The sequence below is a fragment of the Protopterus annectens genome, chromosome 10.part0 (assembly GCF_019279795.1).
Source record: "Protopterus annectens isolate FY-2018-M chromosome 10.part0, PAN1.0, whole genome shotgun sequence".
Taxonomy (NCBI): Eukaryota; Metazoa; Chordata; order Ceratodontiformes; family Protopteridae; genus Protopterus; species Protopterus annectens.
The window spans coordinates 961,008,909-961,027,601 of record NC_056744.1 but is presented as its reverse complement, the minus strand read 5'-3'; the positions used below and the strand labels follow the sequence as shown (position 1 = coordinate 961,027,601).

Genomic DNA, 18,693 nt, shown 5'->3' with positions numbered 1-18,693 from the left:
ATAAAATATACTTTATAGTATATGCAACTGTCACAGCATGAGAAGAGTGTGGCATTTGTTTCCTGTTCATTTTGCATCTTTGGAATAACTGACACTATTGCAGTGTTAGTTGCTCAAAAGGTAGCTCATTTTACAGATCAGAAGACTGAGTTCTATTCCCATCCTGGGTTTCTGCATTACTTTTCCAGTAGTGACATTGCAGTGCAACGTATGGTAGGTACTACACTCCTGAGTCTGCTGTCCTCCAGATGAAACCGAGGCCCCATCTGCCAGAGTTGTCATAGCTCATGTGAATATAAATTTTCCCATGGAATTTATTGGAAACAGTACCGGAGCTTTATTTATGTATTAATTTTTTCATTCAGCGTATACTCTTACCTTAAGTAATATGAACACATCATATATCATTCACAAAATTGTTTATTATTTATTTAATTTCATTGTTTACCAGGAGTGTCCGACTGAGCCAGTGGCCCATTTTCAGAGGAAGCCTGGGGAGGAAAGCTCCATGTTATACCAAGAATAGCTAGCAAAAAAAAAAAAAATTTACAGAAAGTATGAATACATACAAGTGTTAAAAGGATACAAAAAAGTAGTACAACAAACATTCTAAAAAAATCCCGTGCCTCCTATCTTATCAAGTTAAAGGTTGTGTGTTTGTTTTTTTAGTTAAGAAAAACCCTTTGTGTCTTATACAAACGTGTATGTGTCTTTTTTTATAACAAACTCACTATGTGCTAAACCTCATACACAAATACTTTCAAATAAAATTAAAAATCATACACAAATGGATCATTTATAGTACTAAGATGATCTAATACTCAGGCTGATAGCTTTTTGCTGGACCTTTGCAGAGCTATTGGGAATTTTCTTATATGTAGTCACAAATTAAATAGTTTAAAATAAATTTTAGAGAAACGAGGTTTAGTATTTGAAATGAGGAGTGACACTCTGGAGCACACTACCTTTTATCTTCTGTATGGCATTCATGTTCATTAACAGATTCATAGGTTCATAGGTTCATACTAGGCTATCTGCCCTAGGGCATTTATAAGCCTAACCAGAGTGTGTTTGGCTTTCGCCACCCATTTTAAATTAATTTTGCTATGCCCGTTTTCGAGGTTAGTATACTGTGCCTCTGTCAAACAGTGACACAGAAGTGATACCTGGGGAAAACCTATGATCTCCCATCCACTCATCAAGACTCCTCTTGAAGAGAGTCAATGAGGGACTCTGCCTAACCTGGACTGGGATTTTATTCCAGAGTGAAGGGAGCCTCTGGGTTATGAATCTGTCCCTCCAGCATGTCCTATTTATTTCAGTGCTGAGGTTCAACTCTCTCGAGCGCGTAGCTCGATGGGATTTGGATTTTCTGAGGTGCAGCATGTCAATTAATTCCGGATTGGACATGGCTTTATACGTCAGGCACAGATCGCCTCTGTGCAGGCAGTATGCCACTGAGTAGAGCTGGAGTTTCTTTAACCGGGCAGCATATGGCATCTGTTTGAGCCCTTTGATCCTCTTGGTGAGGTACTTTTGGGGTCTTTCCAGTTGCTGCAGGTGTCTGGTAAGGTACATCCCAAAAGGGGCATTGTACTCAATTATGGGCCTGATGAGGGATGAGTAAAGAGGCACGATGACCTCCCCTGAACTAGATGTGAATCCCTTCATGATTAGGTGGGCTATATAAAATGTTTTTCTAACCACTTTGGCCACGTGGTTGTCAAATGAGAGATTGCTATCAACTTGGGTCCCCAGGTCCCTAATTAATTCTTCTGTACTTAATGGATTACCACCTATGTGGTAATTTGTGGGCACTTTGTTTTTGCCAAAGGGGATGACTATACAGTTTTTGGCATTTAGCTTGAGGCCATGGCTCTGGCACCAGTTATCTGTTTCTATGAGGCCCTTTTGGAGGATGCTTGTGTCGGCTGGAGAGTCGATTATGGTGCCTAGTTTGCAGTCATCTGTGAACTTGGTCAGCCACAGTCCTTCCATGTTGGCCTGTACCTCCGAGAAATATATACCGAACAAGAGAGGTCCCAGGACTGAGCCTTGTGGGATGCCACTTGTAACTGGTTTGGAGTCTGACATGGATCCAGCAATTCTAACCATGTGGGTTCTGTCCTTGAGCCAGTTTGCAACCCATCTAGTGACATAGGGGTTTATATTTAAGCTGGTGAGCTTATCTATAATGCCCAAGTGGGGTATTGTATCGAAGGCTTTTGCGAGGTCCAGGTAGGCTGTGTGGACCACCTTTCCCTTGTCAATGGCCTTGGTGACTGTTTCAAAGAAATCAACCAGGTTTAAGAGGCAGGATCTGCCCTTAACAAAGCTGAACTGGGTAGGATCCAGTGTCTGTAGGTCCCCAATATCTTTATTTATGAGGTTCATGATGATCCTTTCCATAGCTTTGCAGACCAAGCTAGTCAGGCTTATGGGGCGATAGTTTCCAGGATTCATTGAGGCATCATCTTTGTGGAGAGGGACCACTGTTGCTGTACGCCACTCTTTGGGTACATATCCTGTAGTAAGGCTGAGATTGAACAGTAGTTTTATGTTTGGGTTTAGCTCTTCTTGGAGTTCATGTAGGGTACAGCCCAGGACACCATCTGGTCCCATTGATGCTGTGTTTTTTGCTTTGGAGAGGGCGGCTCTTACCTGAGCATCTGAGATGTCAGGGGGGCAGCACTCTGCTGGGATAGATATTTGCCCTTTTGGTGGGGAGGGGGGGGGGGGTTTGCACTGAACCTGTCAGCTAGGATGTTGGCAATGTCTGTGGGTTCGATGTATTTTTTGTCATTTTGGACTAATTCTGAGCATATCTGGGAATTCCCACCCAGGTTCCTAACATAACTAAAGAAAGCCTTGTGATTATCCTTAGTGTCCTGTGCAATTTTTCTCTCAAAGCTAGCCTTAGACGATTTTGTGAGTGCTCATAGTTTTTTGCTAATACTGATCAGAGATGCCTTCCCTTTTTGGGATTTTGCTCTATCATGTAGTAGCTTCCTCCTTCTATTGTATAGTTTGTTTATGGCTGGGGTCCACCAGACAGGACGTCTGCCTTTGGAGGATTGGGTCTTGGTTTTATTTGGGATTGCATGATCCATGCATTCCTGAAGGTGTTCATAGAATGCGTTTATAAAGGATTCTGCGGTCTGGGCTGTATTTTCCACAGGCTCGGGGGCTTTGAAGGATTCCACCTTGGTTTTGAGGAGTGTGAAATTTGCTTTAGAGAAGTTTTTCACTGTGGTTTTCTGGGCAGGGGGTGGGGTCGGGATGTGAATATCCAGTGAGATTAGTTTATGGTCTGATCTTACCAATGAGGGTTACACTTCTGGTCTGGAGCATAGAGTCCCCATGTTGGTGATGATCAGGTCCAGTATGATTTCCTCTCTTGTGGGAGTGGTAACAAGTTGTTCCATAGCATTTGAGTTTATAAATTCTAGGAACCTTTGGGCTAGGGTGTTGGAGCTAGAGTAATGCTCCCAGTCTATGTTTGGGTAGTTGAAGTTGCCCAATATAATGGTGTTTGGAGAGACCTTCATAGTTTCCATTGTTCTCAGGAAGGCCGAGTGGGGTTCCTGGGTTTGGGAGGGTGGTCTGTAGCAGGCTATAAACTGGAAGGCAGTTTTACCCACTGTTAGTTGCACATGGATAGTCTCTGATGCTTTGCGCTGTGCCACCAACCTGGAGGTGTGGGTATCTTTGATGAATATTGATACTCCCCCTCCTTTTGTGGTTCGATCCAAGTTTTGGGGCCGAAAAGCATGGTATGAGGTATAACCTGGTAGTGCTGGGGTGCTCTCGGGAGCCTTGAGCCAGTTTTCTGTTACTGCACAGATATTGATGTTCTCTATGCTAAGGAGAGTTTCGAGTGCGTGCATCTTGAGGTTTAGACTTTTGGCATTGAGTAGCATTACTCTTAGTTTCTTATCCATTGTGATACCTATGGAGGTGGGTTTGTCTTTTGAGCCTTGCCTAAAAAAGGCACTATGGGGGAAGCAAGAGCCTTTGCCAATATCCGAAAGCCCAGGGGTGACAGGTGCAAGCCGTCCCTAGCGAAGCATTGTGGCTTGTCGAGCATGTCATGCCAGGCTGACAGGCATTGGATCCCCTTTGAATGACACCAATACTTAAGCCAATTGTTGAAATTGATCATCTTGTCTTCATATTGTGGCATCATTCTTGGTGAGGGTAAGATGCTACTCAAGGTCAGGGTCATACTGGCCTGGGCTACATGCTCAGAGAGCTCCTCTATGTCTCTTTTCATGTAGTCCAGGGAAGTACGTCTCAGGTCATTCAACCAGCATGGACAATGACCGAGTCATATTTGTACTTGCCTTGGAGTGACCTGAGTGCTTGTGTTATGTGGCGGATCCTAGCACCCGACAGGCAGCTCACCGTGACCTTCTCCTTGTTCAGCCTGGTGAGTGGGACGTCAGTGTGCCTGACGATAGAGTCACCTATCACAAGTGTATCAGGTGTGTTGTTTAGCCTTAAGGGCTGTGACAGCTTGGCACACTGGCTTTGTGAGATATGTGTTGCACGTGTTTTGTTTTGGGGTAGCGGTTGCATGGTTGTCTGCTTTGGAGGTCTCTGCTGCTTAGGCAGATTTTTATTTAGAGCCTCCGAGTATGTTTTTGTGTGTTTATGTGTTTGGTTTGCTGTCGTGGTAGGTCTATGTGAGACTGGAATTGTAGTGAGTGTGGTTTCCTTCTCCTCCTGACTGGTTATGCCAGTACTGAGTTGAGAGAGCTTAGCCTGCAGTTTGGCTATATGGTTGCATCTCTCACATGTGTTGGAATTTGTTGGGAGGAGGAGAGGGTTGTCTGTGTACATGAGGCAGTTGTAACATTGCCTCAAGATTCCCAGATTCACCAGCTGGACTGGAGAGGAGGTTGACAACTGACCTTTTGACATGCTAGAATAGTACTGGGAATTCCTTTATAATTGAAAAAAAGGGCCAATGGGGAACAAGGCACTCAAGGGAAGTTTGTGAGGGTGTAGTGCTTTTAATTTTTTAGTGCTGACTTATATAATTGCTTTAGTGAGCAAGTGCCAGGTAACTTAAATGCAATGTGTTACAGGTACCTTAAATGCAAAAATGACAAACAGTAACTTTCTTTCAAGTGAAACAAGGAAATAAGTACAGTAAGCAATGCAGATATCATCAGGGATCCACAGAAGCACTGAAAAGCCGCGTTTTAGGTGGAATTAGCATTTCAGAGAAATAACAAGCAAACAAACAACAAGCATACAAACAAAGCTAGATTCAGCAGGCCTGGATCTAGTCTATGCTACAGCAAACAAGGTGTACCAATTTCAGTAAGAAACAGTTCAAATATGCAGGCACTATAAGCCTTTAACCAGAAATTCCCAGCTCAGAAGGGCAGAGTCCAGCCTTTCCTCCCACAAGAGTGCAGACCATGAACCTTCTTAATGTAAAATAACTGGCCTGAAGCCCAAGTGCTTAAACCAGAACTAATACACTTTTAGAATAACAGACATTGAGCCCTCAATCAGCAGTTCCCAGCTTGGAAGGATGTAAGCTACTTGTCCTGCCACCACAGTGCAGGCCACAAACCTTCCTAATGTAAAACAACTGGTCTGAAGCCCAAGTGCTTAATCCTAAAGACTTAGAATGATAGCTACACTTTAATCAAGTTACTACCAAGCAGTAATAAATACAACTGAATACTTTAAAGAATGCCTGGATTAGTGCTCAAGTTATACAAAAAAAGCTAGATTCAGCAGGCCTGGATCTAGTCTATGCTACAGCAAACAAGGTGTACCAATTTCAGTAAGAAGCAGTTCAAATATGCAGGCACTATAAGCCTTTAACCAGAAATTCCCAGCTCAGAAGGGCAGAGTCCAGCCTTTCCTCCCACAAGAGTGCAGACCACGAACCCTCTTAATGTAAAATAACTGGCCTGAAGCCCAAGTGCTTAAACCAGAATTAATACACTTTTAGAATAACAGACACTGAGCCCTCAATCAGCAGTTCCCAACTTAGAAGGATGTAAGCTACCTGTTCAGTGCAGACCACAAACCTTCTTAATGTAAAACAACTGGTTTGAAGCCCAAGTACTTAAACTAAAAGGCTTAGAATGAGTTACACCAAGCGGTAATAAATACAATTGAGTACTATTAAGATGACGCAAAAGCAAAATAAAGTAGGAAGAAACACAAATACTGTAAAAACAGATGCATTTTTTTTTGAGTGAGCAAATGAGATGGGCCCAGGAGTTACAGGACACAAACAAGTGCAAATGCAGGCCTTCAAATCAGAAAGTTGAGAGAGATGGAAGACCGCCCAACTGGCCAATAACTACAAATTCTGGGCCAGAACCACTCCCTATGTGGTAGATAGGTTACCCAATGCTTACCACTCCCACTGATAAGCTAGAAGGCTTCCCTCCAACACAGAAAGGCTTGGGAGGCTCAGAAGCTTACAAACAGTCCTGGATACAGCAAATCTGTATCTGGAACACTAATTACAGGAAAGGTAGGAAACAGGCTTACAATTTTTTTTTCAGAAAAGTAGCAAAAACAGTAGTAAAAACAATTCACATGCAGTGCAAGCTGGCACACTTGAGTATGTAGCAATATTAGTCCACACACAGTTTGAAAAAAATGTAATTAAATTAAAAAAGACTAAAAGCAAGTGCAGAAAGGGTTTATTAGGCAGAATGCAGTAAAGAGATGGGACTGGGGGAGTGTCCTAGATCAAATCTACAGTGGGGCGGGCACTGCAAAAGCCACCAAATTTAAACTACAACCAAGAACAGGGAGGGGGTGGGGTGGGGAAGACAGTTTCAACAGAGATGTGAGGAATCACAGTGTAAAATTATAAAACCAGAAAAATATATACTGATCTCTGTATATTTGCAGAACAGTAAGACAACAGATATCTAAGCAACAATTTAGCTCTATAATACAGAATAATACAGAAAAATATACTCAGCTCTGTATATTTGCAGATAGTCTTGTAAGGCTCTCTCTCAGTGCACAGGTTACAATTTAAATTTTGTTACAATTTAATCAGGCTACTAACAAGCAGTAATAAAGGCAGCAGAATGAATTTAATTGAGTACTTTTAAAAGAGGCAAAAGCAAAATAAGGTAACAAAGTAGGAAGAAACACAAATACAGTAAGGCAGATAAAGTGCAAAAAATGTATTTATTTTTTTTGAGATAGAGGAAACAGAGCAGATTAAGATACTATAGGGGAAAGCCCTTCCCAAGTGCTCTCTCTGTACATTGCAGAGGAGATGGGACTGGTAAGAGTATCCAAAATCAAAATATGATCTCACTGTACTCAGTTGAGTGAGCAAATGAGATGGGTCCAGGAGGAGTGTGCAAAAAGAGATTTACAGCAGTGGCGGGCAATTCCAAAGCCACCAAGATTAGATTAACACCACAACAAGAAACAGGGAGGGTGGGTGGGTGGGGAAATACTGCAGAGATTCAGAGACACACACAATATTTACTGAATCCAAGACACACAATAATTACTCACTCAAATCTTAAATAAGTGCAGAAAATATACTTAAATCAGCTTATGTCCAGTTGATATATGCAGACAAGTCTCAGTAGCCAGCAACTCGATTTAAAATGATTACTAGAAATGTAACCAACACAGATTTTAATGTTAGCAGAAACCCCCAAGCTAATTAACACTAACAAAGGAATTTCAAGCAGTCTAACAAACTTCAGTGAGCTCAGATGGCTAACTGCAGAGATTCAGAGACACGCACAATATTTACTGAATCCAAGACACACAATATTTACTCACTCAAATCTTAAATAAGTGTAGAAAATATACTTAAATCAGGTTATGTCCAGTTGATATCTAAAAATTATTGAATGGAAATAAGAATTTTTGCCAGCAGGAACATTACAGATGTAGTTCTGAAAAGGTGGTTTACTTAGTTGAATGTGTTACATGCTGTTCATTATTATTTTGGCAAGCTATTGCTTGGGAATACACAGCATGATGTCTTCAGACTAGCTAATTGTATAAGGATACAGATTTGCACAATCTGCACATTTAATTTCTGATTTATGTTTATTGTTTACCATTTGCAAAAGTCTTTAAAGATATATTACTTATTCCTATTATTTCAGTCATTATTCCTTTAACTTTTTAAACCTGAAAACTGAACTAATAATGCTTTAGGTTTATTTCTTTATCTTTTGCAGTGGCTGCTTGAGGAATATCTATCTATCTATATATGTATGTATATATACAGGTATATATATATATGCATATGTGTGTGTGTATATAAATATATATATATATATATATATATATATATATATATATATATATATATATATATATATATATATATATATATATATATATATACGGATCTAGGATGTTTGCTCGAATGAGCAAATGACTGAAACCCAAATGGCCGGGCATACTTATGCAAAAGTGCTTTTCACCGAAGAAGCACTTTCGCGTAAGTATGCCTGTTGCAGAGGTTGTACTATGGTGCTGATAAGGGAAATTTCCCTTTTCACCACTGTAGTGTGGTCTTGGAGGGAGAATATTAAAGTTGGGTGGTGTGGGGGGCAAAGCTCCCCCCATATGGAGAGTGCAAATGTAGTGTTTTATTTTATTTTTTTGTAACACGCTTTAATGAAAGCACTTTTTCGATAAAAGCTCTTTCGTTAAAGTGTGCTCGGTTATTATGGATTCGGATGTTTGCTCACTCGAGCAAACGTTCTAGATCCATTTATACATATACATGGGCATGTATGAATTACACACACAGGGTTACATATGATTTTTCAACTTTCTGGTTCATCAAATCACAACTCAGCACAAAGCCATCAAAACATTACAGTGAATCCAGGAAATGAGAAGTTATAGGCTTACTCCAGACCTTGCAGGATCCATGGTAGCATCCGGGGATGATATTTAATGAAACAATGAAGACCATATACATATATATGTACACACACACACACTCACACACACACACACACACACACACACACACACGCACGCACACACACACACACACACACACACACACACACACACACACACACACACACACACACACACACACACACACACACACACACAGGTCTACTTCTAAATTTTGAATTTCAGAACATCGACTTTCTTAAGGTCAAGACCATAAGATCAAAGTTTTGAAACTTTGAACCATTTAAATAGAGATACTTGTACAGCATGGAACAGTGCACTTACCATTTTTCTTGGTGTAGTGTGATCTCAGAGTTAGTGCATTTAATTAGAGGAGGGGGCGCATGGTGCTTGCCCCCCCTGCCAAAGCATAAAAAAAAGATTTTTTTAATGTAAATTTCAAAGTTTCAAAACTTTGATCTTATGGTATCAACCATAGGAAAGATGATATTTTGAAAGTTCAAAATTTAGAAGAAGACCTATATATGTATATGTACACACACACACATATATTTACATACATATATATATATATATATATATATATATATATATATAAAATATATATATATATAATATGTATATGGTTTACTATTAAAATGTCATTGTGAGAATGTACGCATATGAACAATTCGAACTACAGATGTTCAAATGTGTCATACGTGTACATTCTCAATGTTCGAATGTTTATATTAGTGAATGTCCTGTGCATTCGCTAATATAAGAGCTGTACAGAGATCACAGTAAAGTGCGGTTAGGGAAATGCATCCCTTTCCTCACTGTAGCATGATCTCAGAGTTGGGATATATAGTTAGTAGGAGGTGTGGGGGGTGCAGGGGTGCTTGCTCCCCTGCAAAAATGGGATGTTCTGTACAGGAGTATGGGACTTCACGGCAAGGATGTCATATTCGGTAATTGCCATAAAATGTCGAATTCGGCATTTCTGACAATTACTGATGATTTCCGACATTCTGGACATCTGGAAATAAGTATTTTCAGATTTTTTATGATTTTTAGTTAACAATTTCTTTTCTTCGAAATTTTAATAGTAAACCTATAGATATATATATATATATATATATATATATATATATATATATATATATATATATATATATATATATATATATATATGTGTGTGTGTGTGTGTGTGTGTGTACACACACACACACACACACACACACACACACACACACACACACACACACACGCACACACACACACACACACACACACACACACACTCACATTAGCCTTTGGTCTGTATCTGTCTGCTATTGAGTCAGAAATGCCCAACTATCACTTAGAATACCATGTCTTTCTAATGTGGATGGGGGTGTGTACAAAATAAGGAGGCGGTATGCTTCAGGTTGGGATTATTGATTTTTTTCCCCACTGGAAATATTTTTTATTTATTTTCCCTAAGCAATGTTGCTAAATTTTAAGACTGCGGCGGTGGTGCTACGGTAGCGTTGTCGCCTCACAGTTAGACGTTGCCCGTTCAATCCTCAGTTAGAGCGTCTTCTGTGTGGTGACATGCGTGAATGGGCATTCCTTCGTTGAAGGTTGTGCGTTAGGCCCGGCAAGCCAGCACGTAAAACTGTACTGCCAATCATTAGCGGACTGGAGTTCCACTGTGGTGACCCCTAACCGGGAAAAAGCCGAAAGACACAAACAAACTACCAATGCTGCTAAATTTTAGCTGTCCTTGAGCAGATGTTCTGAGCTTCAGCTGTTTGTTATGAAATTCATAAGAATATTTTTTTTTAAAGTCTGCACCACGCTGTATTTTATACTCTTTAATGACTGTTTCACTTTGTAATATTCTGAAATCCTTTACATTGTTGCAACTGCCATTGTATCCGCTACTCAGAAAAGGGCAAAACACTTGCAAAGACTAGTTTTTAGCAGGAAAAAAAAATTATTATTAATTTTATTTAGAAAATTCAGAAAAAGGCAAAATTTTCAGAGCACAGAGTTCAAATTTGTCAGTGGTGAAATGCCATTCCTATTTAAACAGAAGAAATACACAAAGCTTTAGCTTTATAACTTTTGTAATTAGCTGCCCACTAAGGAATTTTGTTCTCTCTTCCATGGTTTAGATAAAGCCAGAACCATGAATTTACTCATATATTTTATTATATGTCAGGATACGGAAAACTGAAAATCTACTAAGTGCACTTATGCAGTTGCTTGAATTGTTGCACTTTGTGATAAGTAAATAGTTTTTTAATTGAATGAGCTTTAAAATTTGGGCAGGTGATAAATTTTGTTATTCTTAAAGGAGGAGCCTAATTCATACTTTTTGCATTCTAGTTATCTTTTCAGTTTGCAAATTTGACTTGCGCAATAAGATACATTAGAGCTACACATTCTGTTATCCGAACCAGTTTTCAGTCATTACCCTATTGGTGGATGAAAACAAAACTCTCGAGCTTCAGTTTCCCTGAAGTTCAAATCATTGATGATCAGAGTTCCTTCATAGGAAATCACTTTTGGTGAATTGTGTCAGCAGTGATGTCCTTTTTGGGAGAATTTTCCCCTTCTTTGAGTTGATGCGACCATGGAATTGATATATATAAAATCAGGGGGTGTGGGGAACCTGCGCCCCTGCAAAAACATGTAAAAAGTATATTTTCTGCTTTTTTTGGCAAATGCAGTTCGAAGATTCTGATCCATAGTGCATTCATTTTCATCCACTCATAGTGGAACCTTTTCAAGAGCTAAAGGTAGACTGTGTGTGGAGGCACATTATATTGTGTATCTATTTATATTGTTCCACTCATACGGGAATTGTTTTATACAAGTTTATATTCTAAGAATGTTAAAGACTTCAGGAGAATGATTTTAAGGATGTATATGTAAAGTTTGCTTAGAATGCTTTGCATAATTTGCTGTGATATTTCACATTTATTAGAGCCATCTGTGCCATCAAGAGTCCAGACACCTTGGAAGCATCCCCTTCCACATGTACGAGTAAGCTTCACTCCTCAGGGTCACCTGATTCGAGTATGTCCCAATATGCCATCAGAGGGAGAGCCGGCAGTGATTGAAATACATAGTCTAGAGGTGAGTCGTTTGTTTTGGTGTGCAGTTTATCTTTCCACAGAAACTGTAATATCGATCCAACATGTTTTCACATCTATTTTTTTTTTTCTAGTGGAGATGTTTTACGTTGAACTATAGCTTGTAATATGCCTGAATGTAAGAGATGAGCTATATAGCTGACAAATGTGATAGCAATCCTTATTTGGCATTTTAGTCTCCCTCGCTGCCTAAATTCACATTGTAGAGAGAGGGTTCAGATATACTATAGGAATTCTTATCATAAGGATCATTACTATAGGAACTGTTGGATGACAGGGGGACAGTGCCAGAGGTGGACATCAGTCCTCCAGTCAGATCCTTTTACCATGGCACATCAGCATGCAGCTCTAAAGAGTGAATACTCACACTCAGGTCAGTTCTTTTTGCTGTTGAAGTGAGTGGTCAGTAATCTAACATTCAGGAAAGTTGTTGGTCATTTCTCCAGGCCAAAGTCTGATTGCTGTTTGAAGGCTATATCCTTCTCTAACATTTTATAGTATACTAATGATGTTTGAAAAAATATTTACAATTTATATTGATTTTATGCAGATATTTATTGAAATGTTCCTAGGGGAAACATACTGCTTAGTGCTCTTGTGGGTATCAGAGTCTACCAAGAAAATTACGAGTTTAAGTGATTTTATTTTATTTATTTATTTATTTTTGTAGTAGGGGACCACCATTCTGGTAATTTTCAGCATTGTGTAACTTTCCGCAAAACAGAGCTAAGAATTTGTAGGCTTTTCTTGAAAATGGAATGCTGGAATAACAAACTCCTGCTATATTTATTTATTTATTCTTCTTCTGCCTGTCTTGAATCTTCTTAGTCTCATGAGTAGAAAATGAAACTTGAAGAATAGCAGGAACGAAAATGTTAATAATTTCAAAAGGAAAGATGTGTGTTAAACAAGAGGTGGTGACTGACAGGGCCAAGTGTAATATGCTGAAAAAGACAGACCACTTTGTCCACACTGCAGGGGGGATTTCAAGTTGGAGTCTTCTGGTTCTTCTGCCACCTCACTGCTTGTACATCATGCTCCAGGGAGATACGAAATAGTATAACAGACTGATTATGAAAACTTGTATAGGTGTAAAGAAATTGAGGGAAAAAGAAAAACAAAAGCATATAGTTTCACTGGCAACCATCACTGTTGAGAATTGTTGTACGTCTGATTCCTTACATTTGTTGAATGTTTTAAAACTTCACTTTGCATTTTGTTTTAAAAAAATATGACAATCTCCATGCTGCCAGTACACAACTTGACAAGAAAATCAGAAAATTGTAAATGAATAAATAAGTAAACAACTAAATAACATTTTCTAAACACTCAGAAAGTTGTGCAGTGCAGATGCCATATTATGTTTATGTACTTGAAGGAAATATTTTTCTAAAAGTGAATTTTGTTTTTTATCAGTCTGTCATTTGACTTTAATGGGGCAATATATATTTCAGGTGATTCTCTATGACACAAAAGAGCAGGAAGAGATGAGAGAGTTTCCAGGGCCCCTTCTCAGGTAATTTTTTTTTCTCAATTTAAATTTAACTTTTTTTAAATAACGTCTTTTTTCATGTTAAGATTTGTGTTTGGGAAAAGTTAATAAACTTCATGTATGGTCAGAAAAGTATCTTGTCTGCACTGAATTAACCATGTTTAGACTTTTGATGTACACTGCAGTACACAAATTATTTGATAACATTTATTAATTTCTTTAAGTACATATAATTAGGCACTCTGCATAAAATCAGAAAATAATAATTAAAGTATATTAGAATATGTTGCTGTGTGTTAACAACACAAACTAAAATCAGAAAAAAGTTGGCAGCTCCCATTCCATATAGGCACCATGTCTCTACTGATCAATAGATAATGGTTGCTTCCAGCATTAAACATTAAAATATAAGTATTAAATTATAGTGGGCTTGAGAGCCAACTAACCTTTACCAAATGTTTTATTTTTGCTACAGTCCTCCTTCTGACCAGCTCCTCCATAGTCATCTTGCTGGCCCATTCATTTCCTATGTTGGAGACAGCTTTATCCTTTATTCATTGATTGGAGATGAGAGACAGATGAACTGGTAGCAGGGCTATCATCTGTGTGGAGGACTAGGGCTTTTGCTTTAAGGTCTTATCCCCCATTGTGCATTTCTGGCAACCTATTCAGGGTTGGCCATGCAATAGATCTCAGCAAGGGTCATATGACTCACTTTTAAAAGTGATGTATCCTCATAAGGCTACGCTACCCCCTTGAAGCCAATGTGTGCTCTGTGGTCTCCACTGTGAAACTCAAGATAAGACTGTGTGCCCCATGACTTGTTCTCCACATCCTCCCACCAAAAGAGAAGCAAGCTGCATAGGTGTCCTGAATCCTTTCTCCTATGTGTAAGCTCCAACAGCACCTGAGTCTCTAATCAAAGTTGGGACACCTGGTCATCTGGGTCATAGTTACAGCTTTATACTGCTGTGCTATCAGTGATGGCATAACTTTACTAGATGAACTATTTGGAGGTTTGAACATGCATTTGACAAGTTGGCACTCTTGCTAAAGTAGTCGTCATGTGTATTGTCTCCTGAACAGTCTTAACTTACAGAAAAAAAAGGTAAAACACAGTAGATAAGCATTCATATGATCAGAAATACAGAACATGGTGTCAGTTAAGGACTACTAGATTCTTTTGCTGTGTCATTCTTTCCTGCCTACTATAAAGCCCTGAGATCTGGCTCAATATCTTGAATATTTTATTCTCCTTGATGGGATTTTCCTTCCCTTAGCCCACTGTACATAACTCTGCCATCTCAACTTCTTCCTATTGTCTCAACCAACAAGACTTCTCCCCTTCAAATCCAGTCATAGGCACATTAACATGTTTATCAATGCACACACACACACACACACACACACACACGCACACACACACACACACACACACACACACACACACACACACACACACACACACACACACACACACACACCTCCATTATTGATCCCCTACTTAAACCCGTACTGTGACTACCCAGGCTGACACAGACTCATACAGGTACACAGAGGCATCTGAGGCCAGTCATACCCCTATAGGCATGCACATACACACACGTGCACACTCCCCACCACTACATATCCTCTGGTCTTCCCTAACCTCACCTGCAATGCAGTCTCTCCCATTGAATGTAATGTGGGAATGTAGCATCTTGTCACTGTTAATTAACATGGTCTGTTGTGCTAATTTGTGCAGGCATTTCTGAGGGAGAGCTCATGGCTAATTAGCATAAGGCACTCCCATAGAATACCTCATTAGCATTTAGCCTGGCTGTGAAGATAGCCCCCTGCAGTGGTTCTACCAAATGAGTAAAATCACTGCGGTGTGCCTGTCTCTGATTCATTAGGGGTTATGTGAGTTGATAGCCACATGTGTTAAAGCTTACCGCTGACAGTAATGCTTTCTGAATCCCATTGAATGCATTACATTTTGTAGTTCATTATCTGATGCCCTCATTATAAGTTTTCTTACTCTGTGACGTGAAGCAAGTCACTTAACAGGACAATGCTTCTAGGTTGCTTCTAAAGAGGGACACTACTGTGCAGTGGTCCTACCTGGTTAACAATGAATATAAAACTTGCCTCAGTCAACTTATGTCCATATAAAGGAAAAACGTTTTCCCTAACATTTATTATATTAGCATACTTTATTGACTCTTGACTTGCTTTAAAATATTGATAATGGAGAATAAAATGTAGTTCATTCTTTATTTTCTGAAACTGACATAAGAATAAGACTCATCTGGGGCACAAGTAGAACATTATTTATATTACCCAGAAATCCTGTAGTGCTCTACTGCTAACTCCAACAATCCGCAAAGCCTTAGCCAAAAACACATGAATACCCAAACTGGAATACAGACTACCTTCAGTAACATTCAGCTCTAATATAAATACTCAAAAACTACAAACAGCAATCAATAAAATATACAGATTTGTTCTCCTCGCTGACCAAAGAATCCACCAGTGCTACCTGATGGAGTTCTGCAAATTGATACCAGTTAATGAAAGGAAAACTTTTTTTTCTTGCCTAGTTTCCAAAATTCTCAGTCAAGGGCACTGCCCAGCACTGAGGTCCAAGCTGTAAATCAGACAGTAAAGTTACTCCCTAAGAGATAATGGTGATAATGCTATGTCCCTAGTAAGATTCAGGTTCAGAATGATTACTGTTGAAAGAACCTTCATTAAATTGGCCCCAGCAGCATGAAATCATCTGCCCTATGGAGACCGACAAGAAGGGACACTTGACTGTTTCAAAAATATTCTGAAGAACAGCTTGTTTAAAGAAGCATCGTGCTGCTGTTAGAAAGAAAAATGGCAGTCTAAGCTTATTATCACATCAAGCAGGTAGGAAACTAAGCAAAGAGGTAGCAGCTGTCATAGTAAATAAAGTCTCTCCTAAAGCTCTGTTCGAAATACAGTACAATGTGAAAATAAAAATGGAAGCATTCTTTCTCCATTTCCTCCTCTATGATGAGAGTTTCTTACATGTACATGCTGTAATTATCATATCCAGAATAGTTTCATGTTCTGTTTCTACAGTATTGCTGCAATTATCACCCTTTTCAAGAATGTGTATATCTATATTTCTTTTATGTTTTGTAACTTATTTTAATTGGTATATGTTTACAACTTGTTTTAACTGTCATTTGTTATCATCTTAGAAGTTCTTGAATATGTTGTTAACTGTCAAAATGTTCTGCTTTGCACTGTTACTAAAATTGTTGCCCTATGGTCCCAGATTGTGGCACAAAAGGGTCTTTGGACCATCTCACCTACCTGCTTATCAAATGGAATAAATAAATAAATAAATAAAATAAATAAAATTTGGTCCATTATTTATCCCTTTAGAAATGTGAAGAATTGTACTGGCTTTTTTTCTCCTTCTTTTTATGAGGTACATACTAAAAGTCCCTTGGGCTATCTTCTTGTGAGTATTGTCTCAGGCCTCGAGCCATACTACTGCCTTTCTTAGAATGCCTCCATCCTGACAGCATATTGATAAACATATGACCTTGACTTCTCAGATTTATGACCCATGCACAGCAAGAGGTCTTGCTGTAGTGTCCAATTTCATATCATCTCCTTCACTCCTTATATACTTTTCTGGCTTTCTCTGTATCCACACAGACCTATAATACTACCATCATTAAAATCAACATATATGCTTATCTGCAAGTGTTTTTTGAGACATGTTGACCATTTGTGCTTCTTTTCCCTTTTATACCATTCTTTTTTTATTTAATTGTTGTACAGATTCAGGACTATATATTTCTTTCTACAGAATTTTAGATAATGCATGGAGGGCATTTTCTCTACTGTATACACATCTCAGTTTGCTATTAATTAAAAAAAAATACTGACAACAATATTCATCCTGGTTCTGCCATCAGTGTCACATCTGACACTTTCCTTTCTAGCCCTTCCATAAAAACAATTATGGAAACATTAACTTAGTTCAGAACGAGGGTGAGGATAATGTTACACTGAATCCCATTGGTCAGCTTCCTTTTCCATAAGTTTTATTTCTTTAAATCATCTGTGTCCCATCACAAAACATTTTCTATACAGACTGGGTTTGTAAGCTGACAAAATCCCTCTGATTTCTGTAGTTGCAATGTTTGGGCTGGTAAGTTTTACCTCAGCAATGAGCTTGGCTAGAAGTAGTAATCAAAACACCGAACAATCTGCTGCAAAGAGGTAATAATGTTAGAAGTGTCTGCACCCGTATCAATCCCTTCAATTTAATTTTCACCACTCTGATGATTTCTGTCTAGTCATCAGAAGTATTTATAAATCTTGCAGACTCTTTTGCTTAATATTCCACATCTGATAGTTTTACAGGATTTACTGTTTATTTATTATTCTCTGACCACTATTACTGCAAATTTCTGTTGGGATGCAATCTATTAGAGACTTTATAATGATGACCAAAAGTCTTTTGTGAACTCTGCAAATTCAACAGTTAATAATTTGCTAGTGTTTCACTTAGGTGAGGTAATATTTTTTTTTATCTCCACTGACTTCTTAACTTAACAAGGATTTTGTTTAATGCAGTGTTTTGGTTTAGCAATGTGCTTTAGTTTCATTGTATGGAATACATTTACATAGTCCATGAAATGTGTTTTATATTAGTGATTTTGCTGGATTTTATATTCATTAAGCATTTTCAATGAGAAACTTGAAAACTCTTGTTGAGATTTCAAACGTTTTTATATATAGTTCTTCCATTTTTATTATATATGTATCACTTGTCTATCAAGAATTTATTGAAGATAGTAACATCAATTTAATAAAACAGTTATGTTATAAAATTAGATAACAGTAAATTTCATCTACTGTATAAAACTGCACAAGACCTGTAAATCCAATAACAATTTCTTGTACCACCACAATTCCATCGGTGAATTTCTAAGTAATCTTAACTCAATGGACAGGCCAATTCTTAATGATCTCCCATGTTTTAAGTAAAAAAAAAAATCATTACTGGACCTTTGCTGAGATCAAAATTTCAGATCAAATAGCTGTTGAATTAAATCTATAAGATCCATCAACACTGGAAGGGTTCTCATTTTCCACTTCTTAGTAACACACTTCTTTGCTATAAGCATTATCATGTTAAAC

At 38.5% G+C, this 18,693-nt stretch overlaps 1 protein-coding gene across 1 annotated transcript in view; it reads left to right on the top strand.

Moving 5' to 3' along the window:
• Window positions 1–18,693, top strand: part of LOC122813417 (protein transport protein Sec16B-like) — a 1,253,021-nt gene that overhangs the window by 421,322 nt on the left and 813,006 nt on the right. Inside the window, exons 7-8 of the mRNA XM_044085733.1 lie at window positions 11,861–12,012; window positions 13,484–13,545. Of these exons, the coding sequence (XP_043941668.1) occupies window positions 11,861–12,012; window positions 13,484–13,545 (214 nt within the window). The remainder of the gene's footprint in view (window positions 1–11,860; window positions 12,013–13,483; window positions 13,546–18,693) is intronic.